This window comes from Cavia porcellus, unplaced genomic scaffold (assembly GCF_034190915.1).
Source record: "Cavia porcellus strain 051 isolate PalLab524CR breed Dunkin Hartley unplaced genomic scaffold, mCavPor4.1 scaffold_49, whole genome shotgun sequence".
NCBI classification, from domain to species: domain Eukaryota; kingdom Metazoa; phylum Chordata; class Mammalia; order Rodentia; family Caviidae; genus Cavia; species Cavia porcellus.
The window spans coordinates 1,378,210-1,400,095 of NW_026947532.1; the positions used below are offsets into that span (position 1 = coordinate 1,378,210).

General features: G+C 60.5%; 1 protein-coding gene across 3 annotated transcripts in view; it reads left to right on the forward strand.

The window, feature by feature from the left end:
* The window catches only part of Adamtsl2 (ADAMTS like 2), a 57,902-nt gene that overhangs the window by 21,969 nt on the left and 14,047 nt on the right, over window positions 1-21,886 (forward strand). Inside the window, exons 1-9 of one of the 3 annotated variants that reach the window (XM_063244316.1) lie at window positions 5,399-5,644; window positions 6,976-7,066; window positions 7,533-7,675; window positions 8,233-8,308; window positions 9,169-9,271; window positions 9,936-10,081; window positions 10,198-10,321; window positions 12,576-12,656; window positions 14,641-14,816. In XM_063244316.1, the coding sequence (XP_063100386.1) occupies window positions 6,977-7,066; window positions 7,533-7,675; window positions 8,233-8,308; window positions 9,169-9,271; window positions 9,936-10,081; window positions 10,198-10,321; window positions 12,576-12,656; window positions 14,641-14,816 (939 nt within the window). In that variant the 5' untranslated portion in view covers window positions 5,399-5,644; window position 6,976. Of the gene's footprint in view, window positions 1-5,398; window positions 5,645-6,975; window positions 7,067-7,532; window positions 7,676-8,232; window positions 8,309-9,168; window positions 9,272-9,935; window positions 10,082-10,197; window positions 10,322-12,575; window positions 12,657-14,640; window positions 14,817-21,886 lie in introns of those variants that run through there. The other 2 variants (XM_003473000.5, XM_013155872.3) reach the window with 2 other exon arrangements.

The following is a 21,886-nucleotide window of genomic DNA, read 5'->3' on the forward strand; positions in this document are numbered from 1 at the left end:
AAGTGCCCATGGAGATTCCTGGCTGACCATCCTGGAGCCCTGGGCCCCACACTCCCACCCTGGGCCTTCCCCACTCCCTCTCCTGTACACAGGCATCTTGCTCCTGTGCATCCTGCTGAGAGGCCTGTGGTTCTGGGACTGACAGCACCCCTGCCCCAAGACAAGGGTCCCTGTGTGCTGTGACCTTCCCCTCTACCCTATGGCTGGGACATTGGACAGCAGAGTCCAGGGCAGGGGCTTGGGTTGCTGGACCCCTGCCCGAGACCCCTGAGCCCATGTTCTGTTCCTCTGGGTCTCTGACCCACACCTCTGAATGACTCTGTTATAAGAATGAACCAGAGTCTACAGAGGGGTTGGGGCTGGTCTGGTCTTGCAGATGGGAAAACCCTGCTGGGTGGGAGGCAATTCTTGTGGGCCCCTTCATGAAGGCCTGACTGTGCCCAATCCTCCCCTCTGCCCCAAGAGCAGGCGAGGGCGGAGAAGCAGCAGCAGGTGGTGTCAGGTGTGGGGAATGCGGTCCAAAGCAGAACATTCCACAGTGGGTCCTGTGCACGGGGCGTGTGTTTGCAGCTGTGAGCTCCAGGCCCAGCTGTCAGCTTGAGAAAGGAAGAAGAGATGAGGGCAGAGCAGGGGGGCAGCAGGGGGCGGCGCTGCTGAACTCGTGTTGCTAGGCTAAGGGGGAAGGGGCAGGGAGGAGGGACTGTGGGGGGAGGCTGGCGTGGCCGGGGTTCCCCTGCGTGGGGCTGGAGGGCAACTGCTCTGTAAGGGGACGCATGGTGGTGGGTATGGCTCTACATGGTGCCTGTCTGAGCCTGGCCACCTGCACACTGCCCAGCTGGCTCTGCCCAGGACTGGAATGACCATCACATCTCCTGGCCTGAGGGGGTGGGGCAGAATGGACAGAGAAGGCAGATGCTTTGGGGGTGTCACTGCCCCTGGAGACGTGGTGGAGAGGTTCAGGCCCGACACCACCAGGCAGAGCTGCAAGCTGGCTGCATCCCTCCTGCGCTGACAGCTCCCTGCTGAATCCAGGCTTCAGCCAGTGGTTCCTCCAGACCCTGGGCTCTGCCCAGCTGAAGCAAACCCTCGGCTTTTCCTGACCCTTGACATATGTAGCATCTGCCTTCTTCAAGGCTTCATGGTGCTGCTTGCGTGGGTCTTGAAAACCACTTACATGCACAGATGGCTGTTCAGGGCCAGGCCTGTGCTGAGACCACTGCCTTCCACATCCCATGGGCAGCAGCGGGGTGCAGACCTCTGCTCTCCATTGCAGGGATGAGGAGACTGAGGCCCAGAGAGAGGTGGGGCCTCCCAGGGTCTCCCAGCCATGCCTGATCCATGCCCTGGGTCCTGTTTTCCTCTCTCTCCTGCCAGCTGGAGGCCAGAGCTCTTTCACTTCCATACCTCCTGTGGCTGTCAGGCTGGCTTGGGCTCCATTTCCAGCCCCTGGGATAGGGCAGGGTACGGGGGGAGGGGGGGGGAATCCTGTCTCTGCCCAGCAGGTGGCACTGGTCCCAGTGGGACTCTGCAGGTCTGGCACCCGGCCCAGGCCCCAGCTCACGTGGTGGGGGCAGGGCAGGCATGGATGACCCCAACTCCTGCCTCAGAGGTCCTGCTCTGTGTGTCCTGGGCACCTCTGTGCCGGCATCTCAACCCCACCATCAGAAGCAGTCAGGTTCTTCAGCAGCTAGAGAGCGTGGGTTGGGTGGCTGGTTGAAGCCCTGCCCTTTCTCCCAATGGTATTGGTAGCCATTAGGCCCCACGAGCCTCAGTTTCAACTTCTGCACAACGGAGCACTCGATACCCTAGGGCCTTCAGGGCTGCTGCAAGGCCTGCCTGGCACAGGTACAGGCAGCTTGGGGCAGGGAGGGCAGCTTGGCAGTGCTGGGGCCGAGAGCCGGGACACTCTTATCCTCCCGGGCTGAGGCGGGTTGGGTTCTGAACCGATGGTGCCCAGTCCCGTGCCCCTTTTGGTCACTAGCCCCTTTGTCCCCACTCAGCTGGCTGTGGCCACGTAGGCACTGTCCAGCCAGAGGCTGATGGGTGGACACACGCAGCAGCAGTTTTGCTTGGGGGCTCAGGCGTTCAGACTCTGTGGCTGCTGGAGCTCCCGGGGTCTGGGCAAGGAGGGACTGGCAAGGAGGCCATCCGAACAAGAAGGCCTCTCCCTCCCCTCCGGCCTCCCCTCCCTCCACAGTCCGAGGGCTCAAACACAGGACCTTCACAGTGAGCCAATCCTCAGCCCTTGTCCCATCCTTTATTTTGAGATGGGCTCTTGTCCAGTTTCCCAGGCTGGACTTGAATTTGTGATTTTTGGGACTCGGCCTCTCACCCTTGGGGAAGCCTCAGACTATGTTGGCTTGGTCAGGCTCAGCCACTCGTAGGCCCGAGAGCCCCAATCTAAAGCACCTCCTCGGCCTAGCACACCATGCCCATGTGCCTGGCTGAGAGGAGAGGAGGAACAGGAAGTGCACTCCGTGGTCCAGCTTGGCGCACGGGGCCTCTCGCCCGCTGGTCCCTTGGGAGTCCCTAGCACCCCACTGCTCTCTGTGCAGGCTCCCACAGGTTGTATGGAGTCCCCCTAGGAACACTGGTCTTCTAGCTCTTGCCTGAGGCCGAGGAGGGCCCCCTTGGATAGAAACTGGGTACCGTGGGGCTCTGGAGGACTCGAGAGCTACCCTGATCGCACTGCTCTGGCTGCAGCCACTTCCTCAGTCGTTTTTCCACACAGGTGGTGGCTCTGAGCCTCTGACACCCACAGGAGGCGACCCTTCCTTGGGCTCGTGAAGCCATGGGAAGCAACGGGGGGCAGGGAGCCCAGTGCGCCATGTCCTCCCCCTGGGGTGGAACCTCGGCTTTGGCTTCGTTGCATCCGGTCATGACCGCATGGTTTTCTCGGGGCTGAGGAAATCATAAAAGCCAGGGAGGGCCCTGGTAACCACTGCCCAGAGCCAGGGGGCGCCACTGGCCCTCACAGGCCCCATCCTCAGTCTCCAGCTCCAGTTCATGGGGCCTCACCCAGGCACAGTGTGGGGACCACCTCCCACCCTTACAGCACAAGCAGGGATGCCAGAGTGAGGAGAGGTGGGATTTGAGCCCAGCTACAGATCCTGCCAGGGCATGGCAATCAGGGGCCCCGAGTGGTGCTAGGGTCACAGTCACTTGAAGGACAGTACCTCTCTATGGATCTGAGCCTCTTGAGTGTGGGCACTGTGCCCACCTGGCACTATGAGTGGCTTGGGAGAAAGCTCACTGGGTGTGTGACTGCTCCCTGGCATCCAGGATGTTCTGACATGGGGTGCAGGGCATTCCAGATTCACAGCCTCTGAGAAACTCTGGGTACTCTCCAGATGGACCCTGAGTGGACAGAGCACTGGGGATATTGTGCCGCCCAGCCACACGCAGGGACGAGATTCTGGCCAGACTATGTGGGGCTTGTGGTGTCTCGGAGACAGCCAGTGGGTCTGAGCTCGGGCTCGGTGCAGAGTGCTAAGACTCTTGCCCCAAAGGCAGGCCGAAGTTTCCTGTTACCCCAACACCACCTTTCTCCACACCCTTGAGGTTTTTTTTGTTGTACTGTCACCATCTTGGGGACAGGGACACTGGAGGGTGAATGCCGACCCCCATGGGTGCTGGGGACCCCACTGGCATGAGGACTGCACCGTCACTGGGGGGGGGCAGCTGGGGGCTGAGAACCCTCCCTGGGAAGTGGGACTTGGACGGCCTCCGCTGCAATGCCCAGGACATCAAGACCATGGCTGCTTGGGGCTCCTGGAGGTCAGGAGCAGGTGGCAGTGCGGCAGGCTTAGGGAGCTGGGATGCCACAAGCCAAGGTACTGGTCCCACTGGCCCGCCTCCCAGGGGCCCATCCCGCAGCTCGTGCCGACGCTGGGGGTGGGTGTGTGGGCTGGCCGCAGGGTCCCTCCCAAGGGAAACTGTTAGTCACTGTGCTGCCGGCTGTGTGCGGGAGCCAGAAGTGCCAGGAGGCATGGGGATGGTGCCAGGCTGTGCAGGGCCTGGCGGCCAGCCGCAGGGAGGAGAACAGGCGGTGGAGACTCCTGGAGCGAGTGTGACATGATTCTGGGTACAAGGGGGCTGAGCGTGTGTGCAGCCTGCAGGGCATGTGCCAGGGCCATGTGATGGGCCCAGCACGACTGTGCTTCAGCACGCTGCCCCCAGGGGGCGGTGTAGGGCTGGTTAGGATGGTGGGGAAGGCTGGGTTGGGGGACAGAGGCTGTCTAGGGAAAGGCCTGGGGCTGGCAGAGGGCCTGGCAGATTGTGTGCGAGGTGCCAGGAAGCAGTCTGGTGTCCCAGACCTCAGGCAGGTTCCTCAGAGCCTCTGAGCCTCCGTCCCTAGCTGAAACTGGGAATGACCAACATGCTGGCTCACGGCTGCCTGGACCCAGCACAGGCCCAGCTTGGGAGCGTTGCCGCTGTTTTGACTGTTGCTGCTGGCTGCTCTTCCCTGACCTTTCCGGCTGGTGGTCACACACAGGACAGAACTTCCCCAGGGTGCAGCTCTTAGCTGCTCAAGGAGGCACTGGAGGAGGGGGAGGGAGGGAAGAGCCTCTCCAGGCACTGCCGCAGGCCCGGCCGTCTGTGAGTGGAGCCCGGGGTGTGGACGAGCCAGCTCAGACCTTACACGGCGGCGTTGGCCTGGCTCTTGCTTCTCAGCCCTGCCTCTGTTTTCTGGGATGGGGGGCTCTGAGGGGCAGGTCCTGGCCATGCAGGTCCTGCCAGGCTCCCCTGGCCAGCTGCTGGCCCCTGCACCTCTGTGCTCTGGCTCAGCAGGAAGACAGAGGCTGCCAGGGGCTGCCCAGTGGGCACAGTGCCCAGCCAGGCCGCCGTGCCTGCCAAGCTGGTGCCGAACATCTGCAAGCTTCCCTGTGCCTCTCCTGCTGGCCTTGGCCATTCTGGCCGTCTGGTCAGCAGGCCGCACACATCTGTCCCCTCCTGGGAGCCCTTGGCCCGGCCTCCCTCTGTCCTTCACCTGTTTAGACCTCTGCTCATCAGGACGGCACGGAAGAAGCTAGCTGTGGGCTAGGGGCCCACAGACCTGTCTCTGCTCTGTGGATGGGGACACCTCTGCCCTACTCACTGGGGTGGAAAGGGCTAGGCCCTGGAGGGATGGGCAGATTGGAGACTCCGAATGGCCACCGTCAGCCTCCCTGGTGACCTCAGTTTAGTTGCTCCATCTGGACACCCGCACGTGGTCCCCAGGCGGGACCTGGGTCACCGGCCTCCTGCTCAGCCTCCTGCTTGCTGCTCCCGGGCCTTGCAGCAGCAGCCAGCAGGCAGCTGGGCCGCCTGGCCGGGCTCCAGAGGCGCAGAGCGGGTTAAAGTGTGCGCCAGTCCGGCCGGCGGCGGGCGGGGCAGCGGCCTGGTGGGAAGTGTGAGTTCCTCCCCGTCTGCCTGACAGCTATAAAGGCGGCTGCGGCCACAGAGCCGCCACTGGGCTGCGCCCCTCCCTTCCCTCCCGGGATCCCCTCCCTCACACGCTCTTTGAAGTGGGAGAGGGGAGGCTGCTGAGGAGGAGAGGAGGACAAGGCAGAGCTTCGCGTCCCTGGCCTCTGCTTGCTGCTGCTGGCTGCACACCTGGCGCTCAGCCCTGCTCTGGGAGGACAACCTGCTGAGGCCGGGCCAGGTAGGCCATGAGTCCCTGCCCCTGCAATGTTGCAGCCTCCTGGGGCCTGTGTTCTGCTCCTCCAGCTGCCCGGGGTGGGTGCCTTTATTCACGGAGGCGGGCAGACGGGCCATCCGACCTGCGAGTGTGGGGCCACCCCCTCCCCTGCAGCCGCTGCCCTGTAGCTGCCGGCTGCTTTGCAAACCCCTCCTGCAGTCCCGCCGCTGGTTTGGGACCCCGGGGAGGGATGGATCCCGCGCAAGCCGGCCTGGCCTGAGGCCAGTGGCGTCTGGGAGCCTTAATGAAAACCGAGTGTGCTGCTCGGCACCTGTCTTCAGCCGAGGGCAGGGCCAGGCGCCAGGGAGCACATGGGCCAGCTCGGGCTCTGCTGCTGGGAGGCTGGGGTGCAGAAGGAGCCCAGGGGCACATCAGCTGGTGGGATGGGAACCCCAACAGCAGATGGATGTGTGAACACCTGACCTGCCTGGCCTGAGGAAGGGCATCCCGAGGCCCTGGAAAGCAGGCTTCCCCTCAGGGCTGCAGGGAAGGTTACCTCCACAATTGCCCCTAAACAGATCTGGATGAGGGTCGAGCCCCTGTGGGTTTGGGTGCTGGCTAGCTTCCACTGTCTCTGGACTGGGTGGATTCAGAAACCCCTTTCTCTAAGTCCCTGCAAGTAAGATTTCTGGAGACAAACCCTGGCTCCTCTCTCCCTCCTCTCTGGGGCAGGGGAAAGCTGAAGTTGGGGGCGGGGTCACATGCCTGGGGGCTGATTGGATCCATTTATTTGACCCTAGTGTGACCCTGACAATCTTGGCTTGTTGGGAGGGGTCAGCCAAAGGCCCTGGGCTGCGTCACAAGCTGCCCCCTCCCCCAATTCCATCTTCCTGGTGTAGGTGCAGACTCCTGGGCTGGGGTCCATAGAGGGTCCTCTGCTGAGGTTCACTAGGGCCCTCTGGGTGGGAGGGATGAGCACAGCTTGGCAGGGGCAGGGCTGACCTGGCCCCTGGTGCCCTTGACCCTATCCATGTCGACTTCCCCCCAGCCTGGACCTCTGGCCCCTCAGCCATTCTTGGTGTCTCCAGTGAGCTCTGGCCTTGGAGGCCGAGAACATAGCCTCCCTGTGTGCCCTCAGATTAACGGTGGCCTGACTTGGCACACATACCACCTGTCTATGCCCAGGCCCAGACAGGCCTCTAATTTCGCCTCAAGTGCCTTCTTGTTGGCCCCAAGGATGAGCAGCTACAACTGGCCAATCCCAGCTAACTTAGCCCCTCGGGGCCCTGGATGAATCTTGGGGACCTCCTCAAAGCTGGCTCTGACCTGGCAGTGACAGTGGCCTTGATTCTTAGGATGGATGGAGGATGGCAGTGTTCACAGTGGGCCTGGGCCTTGCTGGCTATGGCGGTGGTGGCTAGGGGTGCGGCATCCACGGAGCTCTCGGTGAGTGGGGTATCATTGTCTGGGGCCCTGACTCAGCCACTCATGCAGGCATAGTTGCCCCAAAACAGTCACCCCTGACTATGGGGCATCATGAGGTAGTTGGGGCACAACCCAGGATCCCAGAGATCCCTGGCCTGTCCCAGGATCCTGGCCATTCCAAGCCCTTGGCTGTGAGCGGTACAGTGGCTGAGGGTGGCTGGGTGCCTCTCTGTCCATCAAAGGCGGGCTGTGTTCCCCCAGATCCAGGCGGAGTGGGCTGTGAGGAATGGGCTGGAGCTCACTAAACCTCCTGACATTCAAGCCTGAAGACCAGGGGGACCATGGGTCTGGTGCGGGGAGACCTGAGTCTGGGTTGCTGAGGGATCCTTGCATCTTCCTGCATGACTGCCAGCAGGCCTCAGGCAAGGGGAAGCCCATCCTGCTGAGCACTTGAGTCCTCTGCTAAACCGTGTGGATCTCTCAACAGGACAACAGCCCCACGTCCAACAGCCTGGAGGGCGGCGCTGATGCCACCGCATACTGGTGGGGAGAGTGGACCAAGTGGACAGCATGCTCCCGCAGCTGTGGGGGCGGGGTGACGTCCCAGGAGCGACACTGCCTGCAGCAGAGGTGGGTGCACTGCACAGCAGGGAGTGGATGCTCGTGCTGGGTCCTCTGTCTGCCTAGTGGCCTCTGTGGGGGACCGGGCTCCTGACAGTCCCTGCAGCGCCACCCACCCTGGATTTGCCACACCCCAGGTACTAAGAAGCCTCCTTGTAGGGAAGCAGCACCTGACTCCAGGGCTCTGGCTTGGAGGGGCAAGACCCCAGCCTTCTCTTCTGAAGCCTTGAGCTCGGTGGGCATGAGGAGGAGCTTGGTAGGCTCAGGCTGGAATTCTGCTGTTGCGCAGTCCTGGGTTTCAGTCTTGCCTGTGCTACCTCCTTGGCGAGCCGCTTGACCGTCTGCCACCTGCACCCTCAGCTGTAGCATGGGGAGACTGGGGGACTCAGCTCTGTCTCTCAGCGCCCAGGAGGTCTTGTGTGTTAACAGGTACCTTGGTACCTCTCAGACCTGGTGCTGCATCCTTCCTGTGGCCAGGGGAAGGTAGCTTTGGAAGCTGGTGGCCAGGGCCACCCTGGGGCCACTTCTGAGGCTGTGAACCTTGCTCAGCACCTGTCTTCCTACAGGAGGAAGTCTATTCCTGGTGCTGGCAACAGGACCTGTACTGGCATATCCAAGCGCTACCAGCTCTGCAGCCTGACGGTGAGCCCGGGCCTGGGATGTGGGTCCCCCTGAGACCCCAAGTCTCGAAGTGCTTCTAGCACCCTTCAAGGAGAGCTGGGACAGGACTGGGCCAGGCTCAGACTGAGGTGTGCTGTGCCCGCCTGGGCTCTCACACACTGGGCTGACTTCCCTGTCCCCGTGTGCAGGACAATGCCCTGGGCCACTTCTTGGGATCTGGCCAGCTCCTGCTCAGCTGTTCACCATTGTGCCCTGGGGTCTTGGGTCTCTGAGGCTTCATCAGCCAGGCGTCAGGAGGGAGGCAGCAGAGGCTGAGGCTGGGGAAGAGGCACTGAGGCTGGCCATGTCTCAGGGTGGCTCTCAGTAGGGGAACCAGAATCAGTGTGAACCCCACACCTGTCCCCAGAATGTGAGGGTGTGGGGCAAGGTACTGGTCTGCACAGGCTTGAGGCCACTGCCATCATGCGTGGGGCAGGTGCTGGAGGGGTGGAGTGGCCACAGCTCATGCCCTGAGGTCCCCTGGTCAGCTGCCTCACAGATGGCGCTGCCGTGCTTGTCGATACTCATGAGCTCCCAGATCGGACAGAGCCCTCCTGACAAGGCTGGGCCACTGGGACACTACCTTCTCTCTCCCTGGCTCTCCCTCAACGCAACCTCTCTGTGTGATCAGTGATAGAACCACCTGCCCACATGGGCGAAGTCTGCTGAAGGGGGAATCAGTGGGGCAGCGCCTACGCATCTCGGCACCTATGCCTTGCGGCTGGGGACAGGAAGGGTGGCAGGCAGAATGCGAGGGGGCAGCACCTGCCTCATTGGAGGGGAGGATACTGCCCTTCCTGTGAGTGGTGGCCACTTCAAACTGGAGCCCCTCCTCCTTCCAGGAGTGCCCGCCGGATGGGAGGAGCTTCCGAGAGGAGCAGTGCGTCTCCTTCAACTCCCGCGTGTATGACGGGCGGACCTACCAGTGGAAGCCTCTGTACCCAGGTATCTGCAGCCCTGGGAACCTACCCTGAGTGAGTGGGGTGACCCTCATGACCTCCAAGGCCAATCCTGACAGGTGAACAGGTAGGGAAACTGAGGCTGGGAGCAGGTATCTTGCCGCAGGCCACTGCTCTAGAGCCAGGAGTGGGTCCCACATCTCCTGAGCAGGGGCCTGGGGTCCTCTTCCCCTCCCCATGCCTGTGATAGGGAAGATCTTGGGGCAGAGCTTCCGGTAGGCTTGGCTTCCAAGGTCGGGACTCTCCCACTTCTGGCCAGGAGCTTGGACAGGAACCAGCCCAGACAATCCAAGACTGGCTGTGGTCCCGCAGGGCTGGGGGAGGAGGGTGATGGCTGTTTTCTACTGTCTCAGTCTCCTGGGGAGAGGAAGCAAGTTGTTCAGACGACAGTGTAGACTGTAGCCGAGTTGGCCTCTCCTGCTTCCTGGGGCTGCTGTGCCCTGGGGCTCCATGCCCTTGGGCTCTGAGGCCTGGAGTTGGCTCAGCAGGTCTCAGTTGTTGCCCTGAGCCCATAAGAACTGCCGCTGAGACCCCGAGGTCCCTTCTGCACTCCTGGCCTCTATTTCCCGTGTGAGGTGGGAAGGTTCCTGTCCAACGGGAGGGGAGGGCCAGTGCCCTCTCTCCACGCTGAGCCCTCGCTTCTCCCCCAGATGACTATGTGCACATCTCCAGCAAGCCCTGCGACCTGCACTGCACCACAGTGGATGGCCAGCGGCAGCTCATGGTGTCCGCCCGTGACGGCACATCCTGCAAGCTCACTGACCTGCGAGGGGTTTGCGTGTCTGGAAAATGTGAGGTTGTTAAACACTGCAGCGGAAGTCCAGCTAGTTACAGGGCGCCGGCCGTGCTGGCCGCCCGGGCGGTGGTGGCCGTGCCCTGTGCCCCCCAGCAGTGTCTCCCTGCTTCTTGCAGCCCATCGGTTGTGACGGGGTGCTGTTCTCTACTCACACGCTGGACAAGTGCGGGGTCTGCCAGGGCAATGGGAGCAGCTGCACCCACGTGACCGGAAACTACCGCAAGGGCAATGTGCCCCTTGGTAAGGCTGCTCCTGTTCCAGCTTCCTGGGGAGTTGGGCGGGGCCCTGTGGGGCCCCTCTGACCAGCAGCATCGGTGGCTCTTTGCTAAATGTCCACTGTGCACCAGAGGCCACTTGGCATGACAGTCACATTTGACCTCTGAAGCAGCTACAGGGAGGTGTGACTGGCAGGTTTAGAAAGGGGGAAACTGAGGCACGAGTCCCCGTTTTGAAGCCACTGGGAGACGTTACTGTGGGTGCACACAATGCTGAGTCGGAGTCTCTTCCTCTGGGTCCTGGCCCCTCCCACAATCCTCTGTCCCCAGCAGTGCTGTCCCTCCTCAAAGCACACTTTGTCTTGGCCATGCATTTGTGTCCAGCTCTGACTGGGTCTTCTGCAGGGTCTGGGTGGGTGACAGGCCATTGCAGGTTTGGGAAGATGCCAGTTGGAATGGTCGGGGTGCAGGTGGATGCATTTCTGAGTCTTGGTTGAAGCAGGTCATCCCGGCCTCCAGACCAGGGGAGGCAGGGCAGCTTGAAACCTACTGAGTAGATGGGGAAACTGAGGCCAAGCAAGCCTGGACTAGTATCAGTCCTGTTGGGGCCACCTGTCAGTCCAAGAGTTGGGGTTGGTGTGGACCTAGTGATGGAGCAGGAGGCTGGATTTGAATGTGGAACCTCAGCAGGGCATGCTCGGCCAAGGGACAGGGAGGGAGGGACTGGACAGAGCAACTGGACTCAGTGAGTATTGTGTGTGTTGGGCGTCTCACCAGGCAACCTAGGGACCCGAGCAGGTGGTGCAGAAGCGGAGCCTCCTGCCACATGTCTGCCCCCACAGCCTTCTGCTGGCCTGGGCACGGAGGTGGGGACCAGCAGTGGGCAGTGCATCTCTCGCCCAGCTCCTGGAAGGTGCCAGGCTCTGTGGGTGGCAGTGAGGCCCTGCTTGGGGCCGTGTCTGGCTGAGCTCCCCATGAGGAGTCGGGTGTTGGCATGGAATCCCTCCCTGCTGATCCTGCCAGTGCCTCCGTGCCAGGCAATGTGCCAGGGCTGGCAGAATGGTGACAAGACAGGTAAGAAGGCTGCAGCTAGACGTGTGGGACAGACAGAGGCGAGGAGTCACCTAAGGTCCCACAGCCACAGGGTGGGGCTGCAGCGGGGTCTGTGTCCTGGCCGCCAAGCCACCTGCAAGCTTCTGACCCACGGGTGCTTGTGCCACTGCGAGGGCCGAATGACCCTCCCTGGGAGGTGACCTAGGAAGGAGCTCCAAGTAGTAAATGCTCGGAATCTCACAGGGCTCTTTGGGAATTCCAATACTAAAGCGTGGAGTCTGAAGTTAAATAAAAGCCGTTGACATGAGGTGATCACTTCCTGGTCCTCATCCTGACTGGCTGTCACTTTATGGTGGGAATATCACGGACAGGAAGTTATCCCGACTCTGCCTGGCTCCATCCCATGACTCCGTGGTAATTTGTGAGTAGTCACGGAGACAGAGTGTACGCCACAGAAACAGCTGACGGGGCTATCTTAGGGCCTCACATTTGGCCCCTGCAGACCCTGCTGCGAATCATTTATCAGAGCTGCAGGCCCGAGGGTCAGGCCAGGACCCTCGGGGCCCTTGGGATGAAGGGGGGCCTGGGAGAGGGGCAAGTTAAGACAGCGTGCTCGAGTGCAGAGGAACTCAGGGCAGGGGCCCCTCATTTCCTGCTGGCTCCTCTGTACTAGCCACTCTGTGCCTGCCGTGGCTGCCTCCCCTCTAGGCCATCCTGGGGAAGGGTACAGGTGGTTACAACGAGGCCTTGCAGAGTGGACAGGCTCCATCTGCAGGTCTTCTAGCTTTGCCATCAGCCTCGATTTGTGACAAGATGGATTTAGAAGCTCCGAGGTGACAGTGCAGAGCAGATGGGGTTGTGCTTGTGACAGATGAGGAAACTGAAGCTCAGGGACTCAGTAGGTGTAGTGGAGGGCAGGACTGAGGTCGGTGATACCAGTGTTCGAGGCCCCTGAGAGGGAAGAGCTAGGGTCAGCACCAACACCATTCCCATGGCCTTGATGGGGTTGGGTCCGGTGCCCAAAGAGGGGTCAGCACTGGGACATCACAGGGTGATTGCAGGGCAGGAGCCCTGTGCGCCCTTAGACAGCTGGCTCCCCCATAGCTCAGCACGGTACCTGCCCTGCAGTGGGACCCTCCTCTCTGCACATTCCTCTAGGCCATGTCTCCCATGCGGGCTCTGCTGGGCTGTGACCCCCTTGCCGTTCATTGTCTGTGTGCCTGCAGGTTATTCCCTGGTGACTCACATCCCAGCCGGTGCCCGTGACATCCAGATCGTGGAGAGAAAGAAGTCAGCTGATGTCCTAGGTGCGTAGCTGGCACTGGGGCAGTACCGACTGACAGAGGGGGCACCTGGATGGACACCCTGTTTTGGGAGAGGGCCGAGCCAGGTAGTGGGGTGGTGAGAAGTGACTTGACCCTGTGTGGGAGACCCTTGGACAAGACTGAGGAGTGAGCTCCCCATCACTGGAGGGCCTGGCCCAGGCAGAAACTGGGCTGCTGGAGGTGGAGCCCCTTGAAAGAATGTGAAGAGTGTGCACACGAGCTAACAGGTCGGATAGAGCAGAGGAGGCAAGCGATGTCCAAGGTTATGAACCAAAGAAGCAGAGGGCAGGCTCAAGCCCTGGCTGGCCCTGCGTGCCTCTGCCCTTGCAGTCTCCCCCAAAGCTGGGCCTGGGAGGGGAGCCCATTGCCACACAGATTCGATTTATTTGCGCTGTGGGGTGGGGGGTGGGGGAGGCAGTGACACTGTCTAGGTGGTGATTTTTGGGTGGGTCGTCTGTCAGGCTAGAGAGTTGTGGCCCCTGCGCCTGACGTGCAAATGCCACCCACCCCCATGAATTCTTTGGTGCTTGATCGAGAACCTGTACCTTACAGGGAGTGGCTGTGTGAGTGCCAGGGCTGTCGTGTGAGACTCTTTCTCCCAAGGTGTCAGGAGGGGACTGACCTTGGTGCAGCCCCTGAGGCCCCCACCCCAGCCCTGGCTCTGTGTGCCCCTGGTCCCAGGTCTCCCCACCCCAGGGACAGCTTCGGCTGGGCTGGAGGAGCTGGGCTTCTCGCCAGGACGGTGGCTCTGAGGCTCCCACTTAGTCTGTCCCAGGGGAGCGGCGAGGCCAGGAAACACCGCCGAGTTCCCCTTCTGGCTGCAGAGCTCCCTCCTAGAGACAGACACGTGGAATGCCAAGGGCTGCCTTGGAGCTCCGGGAAAGCCGCAGGCGGGAGGCCCTCACTGTCAGGAAACAGCGCCTGGACACGGCCCCTGGCTTGTACCTGATGCTGGGCCGGGACGCGCTGCCCCGGCAGCTCTCAGCCTCTGCGTTATTCTCTGACGTCACCGAGTCGGGGCATTTTCCAGGCAGACACGTCCTGCATGTTGCGTCTGTCAGATAATAAATTAATTGCCCCGGCTCTTCTGTATTGCATCAGGGACTTTGGAAGCTGAACCGTCCTTCGGCGGCCAGTTTCTGGAACTGCCTTTAAGGACACCCTTTGGAAGACAGAGTGTCCCTGAGTGCCGTCCGCCTCCTCCAGCCCCTCCCATCCCTGGAGGCCCCTGGGCACTTCTACCCCAGGAGGATGGGCTCTGGGCTACTGTCCCTGATTTTGGGCACAGGGGACAGGCTGGTGGGGTCACACACATTCCTGTGGCTCCAGCTGGGCCTTGGGAGTGTCCTCCCCATAGCCGCCTCCAGGAGAGGGAGCAGAGGTGCCCAGGCCTTCACCTGTCTAATTTAACCCTGCCAGCCCTCGGCCCCTGGGCAACACAGGGTGACAGCATAGGAGTGATAGCAGAGGTCATTACTCTCATCAGGAGCTGGTCAGCTGGGGGAGGGGTCCCAACAGGGCCTGGTGGACAGAGCCTCACGTCTGCCAGGCCAGGGCTGCAGCGTCACTTCCGTGGGTCCTGATGAGGCAAGGAGGGGAGGTCCTTCCTCATTCTCCAGGCTGCGCCCGGCCCCAGGCTACCTGCCTCTGCCGAGAATGCATGCCTTCCACAGGCTTCTGGCCCTTTTGTCCACGCTGGCCACCGGGCTGTGACACCAGCTAGTGCCTTGCAGCCCCTCAGCTCAGAGTAGCTGAGTAGCCCCACACAGGTGGGCCAGGGTGACTGTGGGCTAACAGAAAGGGGTTTGTGTCCCCAGCCCTCAGTGGCCCAGGCAGAGGACCTGTCTCCTTCCCTGCAGCTGTGTGGGCCCTGTCTCAGTGGGTCAGGGTCAGGGTGGGGCTGCCCGTGGCTCTCCTGCTCCTCAGGGCCTTCCCACCAGCCTGACCTGCAGTGTCGCCTTTCCAGCTCTGGCTGACGAAGCCGGTTTCTACTTCTTCAATGGCAACTACAAGGTGGACAGCCCCAAGAACTTCAACATCGCTGGCACCGTGGTCAAGTACCGGCGGCCCATGGATGTCTACGAGACGGGCATCGAGTACATTGTGGCGCAGGGGCCCACCAACCAGGGCCTGAATGTCATGGTGCGTGTGTGGGGCTGGGGGTGGGCTGGGGAAGTGTGGGTGGGCTGCGCAGGCTGAGACCTTGGCAGCCTTGCCATGAGTACCCGGGGGTTGTCACACCTGTCTGCTCAGGCCGCCGCTCATCCAGTCACTGAGGGACTTATGCACTTGTTCCTTTCCATTGGGTCCCTTGTCTGCTGTCCACTGGGATCGGAATTCATTCTCTGTCTCCCACAAGCTCGTTCATCCACTCCTCTGCCCCCTGCTCACTCATCACCACGCACTCACCCTCTCACTGCTCCCCTTAGTCTGTCCTTCCTTAGCTCATTCATTCATTGGTCCATTTGCTCATTTGTTTGTTCAGCTGGTCATTCATTTGTTCATCCATTGTCCCCTTCCTTCTGTCTTTCCTTCTTTACTTCCTTCCTTCCTTCCTTCTTCCCTCCCTCCCTTTCTTCCTTCCTTCCCTCCTTCTGTTGTTCACCTTCCAGTGCTGCTGTAGCTCCTGTGGACTGGCATTCTGGGACCTCTGTGCTGACCCATCCTCTGCTCACTAGAGACCCACGGGAGCCTGAAAGGAGGCTTAACCTCTTCATAACCCACAGTTGGCGTTGATGCCCCCCAGCTCCAGCTTGCTTGGTTGACACTGTGGGGACCAGGATGGAGCTTGTGTCCTCCAGCCCCATCCCTCCAGGATGCCCAGGGTCCTTGGTAGGCTCCTGGCCCAATGGGGGCAGCAGGAGAACTCGGGTGTCGGGGTCGCTCCCGGCCGGCAGGAAAGACACACGACAAAGTCTGGCGGTGTGCAACCTTGCCTTTATTTGTCTCCGCGTGGGCCCCGCGAGGCCTCCGCTCTGTCACCAGCCCTTTCTCGCCGGTAGACTTTTTCTATCTCTCTCGTGCTTCTTCCTCGTGGCGGGAGAGGCATTTACTTTTATAGGGCAACAGTAGCCAATCAGTTCAAAGCGCGCGATGCGGGCTGACTGGCTAACATCAGCTGTTGCTAGGCAGACTATCTTACAGAGCGGGTTGTTTAAGTCGCCAGCGCAATCAGGGGGCAGGAAGCAGGCGCCAACTTGGCTCACTCGATGGGAGGGGCAATCTAGCTCAGGCTCCGCTCCCACCCACAGGCCCTACGTCCGCCAAGTAAGGCGACCGGTGTCGGCCACGGCTCCCAACATCTCCCCCTAATTTATTTACTTTGAATGAATGTATGCATCGCAGCCCGCCCTGGATCGAGTGCAGAGGCTTATGCCCTGTGTTGAGGCCCACCGTAGGCCCTTGGCTTGGACCCTGGTCGGCCGCCCCCGGGTCCGCCAAGGCCTTGAGACCCTCGTCCTTTTTCCAGGGCCAGGAGTGAACTGGACGGAACCTGGATGCACATAGGCATGCACTCATGCCCCTCTGTGTGATCCCCTCGGAGAGGCATCTAGATCTGGGCAGATTCTAGTAATCCAGCGGCTTTCGTGCAGTATGGGGTAGGGCCTGGCTTAGGTCGAGTCGTGCTGGGGAGGCACGCTCTTACCCGTCATTGACTCACCCACCCTGCTGTGTGGTGTCAATAGGGAAGGAATGCGGAAGACCCGCCACATCTAGACCCGGTCGTAGGCCAGTCGAGCGAGCCATGCGTAAGCCTGGGGGTCATTGTGCCCATCACGGGCTGCTGCCAGGGCCGCATGGGCAACCAGGCGTACTTGACGCCGGGCCGCCGCAAGGCGCCCATTAATAAATGATGTAACCCATCGGAGCAAGAATGGTCCTACAAGTAAGAACAGAAGCAAGGAGCACAGGGGACCTAACAATGGTAAAACATAGGGGAGCAAGCCATTCCAGGCTCCCCAAAAAGGGATTGTCCTGCAGTTCTTTTAGGGCTCATCTTGTTGTTGGGTCTGCGGTTGGCCCCTGGTGGAACAGGCCTGATCTTCAGTCAAGGGACTTGTCGCGTCAACCTCTCTGGGACCCACAGTGGTTTTCGTCCCGGTTCCTGCGGAAAAACACAAACCGCGCCTCGGTTCCAGCTAACCACCGGATCCGGGCCCATCCATTGTCATGCCATAGATAACCGCGCCTTTGGAGGCAGGCCTTGGCTTACTCCCCCTTTTTATTTTTTATTTTTTATTTTTATTTTTTTATTTTTGGTCTTTTTCGTTTTTTTTTTTTTTTTTTTTTATCGGTACCAGGGATCGAACTCGCGATTGCCTGCTTACAAGGCAGGCGCTTATGCCGCTGAGCTAAATCCCCAGCCCCCGTTTCCTCGACCGGCGTTTTTCTCAGCCTGCTCGGCAGAGTAGCCGCCCATGAAAATACCGTCCGCCCCGCGGCGCAACGTCATAGGACGGCGGTCCTGACAGAGTGGAACGGGGCGTCACTTCCTGTGCCGGCTGAGAGAAGGGAGGGTTCCCTGTAGCGGCCTCTCGGCGGGGAGCCGCTTCTGGAGAAGAGCTCCAGGGCGGAGCGGATGGCTCTCTATCTCCTCCCCGCCAGAGAGCGCTCGGGGGTCCTTTTTCCTCTCTCTGCTTTTTTCGAGCGGCGCACGCACACAATTCGCGGCGCAACTCGGCATAGGAGTCAAGGCACGCATGTATCATTTCCCACAGGGGGCGAATAGCCGGCGAAATATCGCCTCCCAATTCCGCCGAGGCGAGGTCCCCGCCTAACTTCTCCCATGACGGCAGGTTTAAATGCCCTGTGGGTAAAAACCAGGGAGCCACCCTATCTACCTCCGCTATAAATAGTTTCAGTGTTTTTTGACCTACCCTGAGGTCTCTAGCTTTTAAAAGCTTCTTAAGGGCCTTTACCAAGGGCCGCGCCTCCGCGCTCGGTAAATTACCCATCTCTAACCTCTAAGGGCTATAACTCACCGCGTGTGACTTAAAGAACCCGTCACCTACGCGTGAGCCTGAGGGGAGTCTAAAAGCCCTGTAGGTGCGCGCCACCCAGAGCCCAGGCTTATCCCCAACTCACCTGTCCGGCAGCACCACGCTGGAGCGTTGCACACCACCGCCGTGTCTCGGGGTTGATCAGTCCCCGTGCGGGTCACCAAATGTCGGGGTCGCTCCCGGCCGGCAGGAAAGACACACGACAAAGTCTGGCGGTGTGCAACCTTGCCTTTATTTGTCTCCGCGTGGGCCCCGCGAGGCCTCCGCTCTGTCACCAGCCCTTTCTCGCCGGTAGACTTTTTCTATCTCTCTCGTGCTTCTTCCTCGTGGCGGGAGAGGCATTTACTTTTATAGGGCAACAGTAGCCAATCAGTTCAAAGCGCGCGATGCGGGCTGACTGGCTAACATCAGCTGTTGCTAGGCAGACTATCTTACAGAGCGGGTTGTTTAAGTCACCAGCGCAATCAGGGGGCAGGAAGCAGGCGCCAACTTGGCTCACTCGATGGGAGGGGCAATCTAGCTCAGGCTCCGCTCCCACCCACAGGCCCTACGTCCGCCAAGTAAGGCGACCGGTGTCGGCCGCGGCTCCCAACACTCGGGCCTGTCCCGCATGGCCTGCATGGCTGTTGCTGTGACTGGCAACCAGAGGCCATGCTGCTGCAGCCTGGTGCCGGGCCCTGGGCACACATGCAGGACTCAGCCAGGAGTCAGCGGCCCTGGGCAGGCAGTTCTGGTGCCAAGGCATCTCTCTCTAAGTGCATTTGATTTGGCCGCAGCAGCTGCAGAGACAGGCTGGCCCCTGGTGTGAGGAGGCTGCAGGTGTGGGGAGAAAGTGTGGTGCTGGAGGGCTTGGGGCCAGGGTCTCTGGAGCAGCCCCAGGAGACAGAAGGAGTCGGGCAGAGAGAGATGTGGGCCTTAGCTTTCCGGCCATCCATGCTAACTTGGGCTGGGCGTGGGGTTGGAGTGCAACTGATCCAGAGTACCTCCCCGCTGGGGAAGGGCCCGGGGTGTCAGGGCTTGGCTGTAGACTGTTGTTGATCCCTTTCAAGTGGCCCACTGAAGGATGGGCTGCGGCCACATCCGCAGGCATCTCCTTTGCTATCCAGTGGCCCGCTGGCTGCGGGACGGTGCTGCAGGAAGTTCCCGCGGATTCAGCCAGCTGGGGTCCTTGGTGTGGAAGAGGCTGGAGCAGTCTTTGTGAGCTGCGGCCACACCACCTGGCCTCCATGCCTCCATCAGAGGTGACCAAAGCCAGAGGCTAGCCTGCATCAGCAGGCAAAGCCGTCTGTCCATTATGTGGCTGTTTGGTGGTCTGGGCCAGGTTTATGTGTGTTCCCTCTTGACCCACAGCCCGGCTCTTTGCCTGGCCCCAGAATCCAGGATGCAGCCTGTATAGAGGGTGATGGCACTGGGGCATTGCTTCCTTCCTTGTCCAAGGGGGCATCACTAGGCAGACCTGGGCTGCCTACCAAGCTGGCCTGTTTTGAAGTCTGGCCATTTCTCCACCGTCACCGTCACCTGATCACTAGTGTCCCCCTGAGCAGTCCTGGCCATGAGCTCTGAGGTATTTTGCTGCAAGAGTGGTGTCAGTTGGGTCACTGCTGGTGCAGCTCTCATGGCCTCTGGCCTGACTGTGCCTCACCCTGGGTGATGGACTGCCAGGGGTCCTGGTCATGTGCAGTCAGAGGGTTCCCCTCGAGAAGTGGGCTGGAGTCGTTCTCAAATGATGTGCATTTATTTGCTGCAAGGTGGCCCGCTGGAAACTCCAGGTCTCCTGGCCACAAGGCTGGCCACGTGTACCATGGCCAAGACCGTGCAGGGTCCATCCCGCTCGGCCTTCTGCCAGAGGTAGCGGCATTTTGGTCTCCCACAGGTGGTGGACCAGTGTTCCTGGATGTGGAATCCTCCTCGTGGTGGGGGTGGGAGCTGCAGGAATCTCTCCTACTTTTAGGGGAGCAAACTGTGAACCCTGAGACTTTCACTAATAGGGCTGAGTCTTTTTAGTGTTGAGTCTCTGGCCATTTGGAGAACGTGAAGGCCTCATGTGTCCCTCCTGATCTGATAGACACAATGCCATTAATGTGGAGGACTGGGCACTGGGTCCTGTGGAGAGGCCAGTGCTTGTGACTTGTCATGACCAGGAGCAGGTTGCTCAGGGTCACTGCTGTGCATGTGTGTTCTGTCCATCGGGTTTGTTGGATATACTCCCTCTCTGTTTTTTTTTTTTTTTTTTTTTTTTTTTTGTACTAGGAATTGAACTCAGGACCCTGCACTTGCCAGGCAGGAGTTGTGCTACTGAGCTGTATGCTCAGTCCCTACTCTCTGTGAATGGACACTGCTCTGGGACTCCCCAGCTAGGGACAGGAAAGAATCCACTGCCAGTTTAGTGGCCATGAGTGGACTCTGGAAAGGGGAACAAACTAGAGCCTGCAGGGGCTGAGACCTGGTTGGGCCATACAGAGCACAGTCACACTTAGTGACAGGTCCACTGGGGTGAGGATCCTCTAGGACATGACACATGGCACTGAGGCCTGCCATCACCCCAGGATGTGCTTCTGTCTTAGGTTTGCTCCTGTGTGGGACCAGGGCAGAGGCATCATGTACCTCATCACAGGGACAGCTACAGGGTTGGTGTGAGGGTTCTTCCAACCAGTTGTACTTCTGGTGACAGGGACCCAGTGGGCCAGCGACATACTGTGAGCGCTGCAGGCCACAGTCACGGTGCCTGGGGCCCTGGTTACCAGTGAGAACTTGGACCCTGGCTCTGGGACCTCCACCCATTTCTCCAGGGAACAGCACCCAGGTTAACCACTGCCACCCTCTGGGGAGAAGCTGGGGATTCATCGCTGTGTGACCCAGGGGTCCCACATGAGCTGCCTGCCTTATCCTGTGGCTCCTGGGTCTGAAACCAGGCTCACAACTTAAGGGCAGTCCAGTGGCCTTGCATGGTATGCCTGTCCCGGCCTCCTGACCTCCACCTTGATCTATTCTGGTCACATGGGTTGAGCAGCACCTTTTCAGCCTCATCTGTCCATCCCCGATGGGTGCTTTGCTTGTCATCCTGTTGGCCACGTGCCGAGTTCTCCGTGGCCCAGGACCTGGGTGCCCATGCCTGCCACTGCTTACTGAAACATGTGTGCCCGCCTTGCTTCCACTGCCTTCATGATCTCAGGTCCCTGTCACTGCCCCCACTGCTGGGGGCTCGGTTTGTAGTGGCCTCTCCTGGTGCCAGCCTGGCCTGTGGGGACACCCAGAGCTGTCCCTGAGTGATGCTGGTGTCATCTCACCACGGCATTTCTTTCCTTGCTGGCGAGTAGAATGTCCTCCATGCTGCCCACAGAGCGCAGTCCCTGGGGGCTCGCAAGCCTGTGAACCACTTCCCTTCACCTGCCCTCTCTTAGTGTCCACCCTGTGCTCCAGGCTTCCCAGGGCTTCATGCCCGGTCAGCCTGGACACATCCAGCAGCCCATACTTCCTTCTTGGGGCTTTCCAGATGGAGCAAGGAGGGGACTCAGGTTGAGCTGTCATTCTGGCAATCAGCAGTCCTAGGGGGTGGGCTCTGTCCAGGGCTCGAGGGATTGGGAGGAGAGGTCCCTGTGCCAGCTTCCAGGGAGGCCCAGAGGCCTGGGGCATCAGACTTCATGCATTCTGAGCCTCGTGACTCAGGTCTCTGAGTTCCTACACTCAGGTCTGCCCCAGTCTTTGGGCCTCCTCTGCCCCTTCCGCCCTCAAGCTGTAGCACTGAACTGTCCTGGGCTCCCACTCTGCAGCCACCCTCTGCCCCATCTTCACCGCTGTGGGTTCCAGGCTTCCCTGTGCCTTCTAGGCCCTAGCCAACACCAAAACCATGAGCTGTCACCTCACGTCTCCCTGAAGGTCTCCCATCTGTCTGGCTCACTGCTGCCTTCTGGAGCCTCAGAGCTTTGCCCAGAGCAACAGACCCTCATGGCCCCCAGGAGGTGTTGGCTGATCCCACTCCAACTCTATTTCAGAGCAAGCTTCAGGGTAGAGACTGGGCTGGGGGTAGAGGGCCCTGGGCAGAGAGGCGAGGCTGTCCCATGGTGCCCGCATAGGTCTGGGCCCCACCAAGGGGAGCTCTGCAGCCAGGCTGTGCCTCCCCAGGGTTTTCATGGGGAGGGGGTAGAGCCCCTGTGTCCCTGCACAGGACCTCTGGTACACATGACCAAGATGTGCAGGGCGGCTTCCATCCTA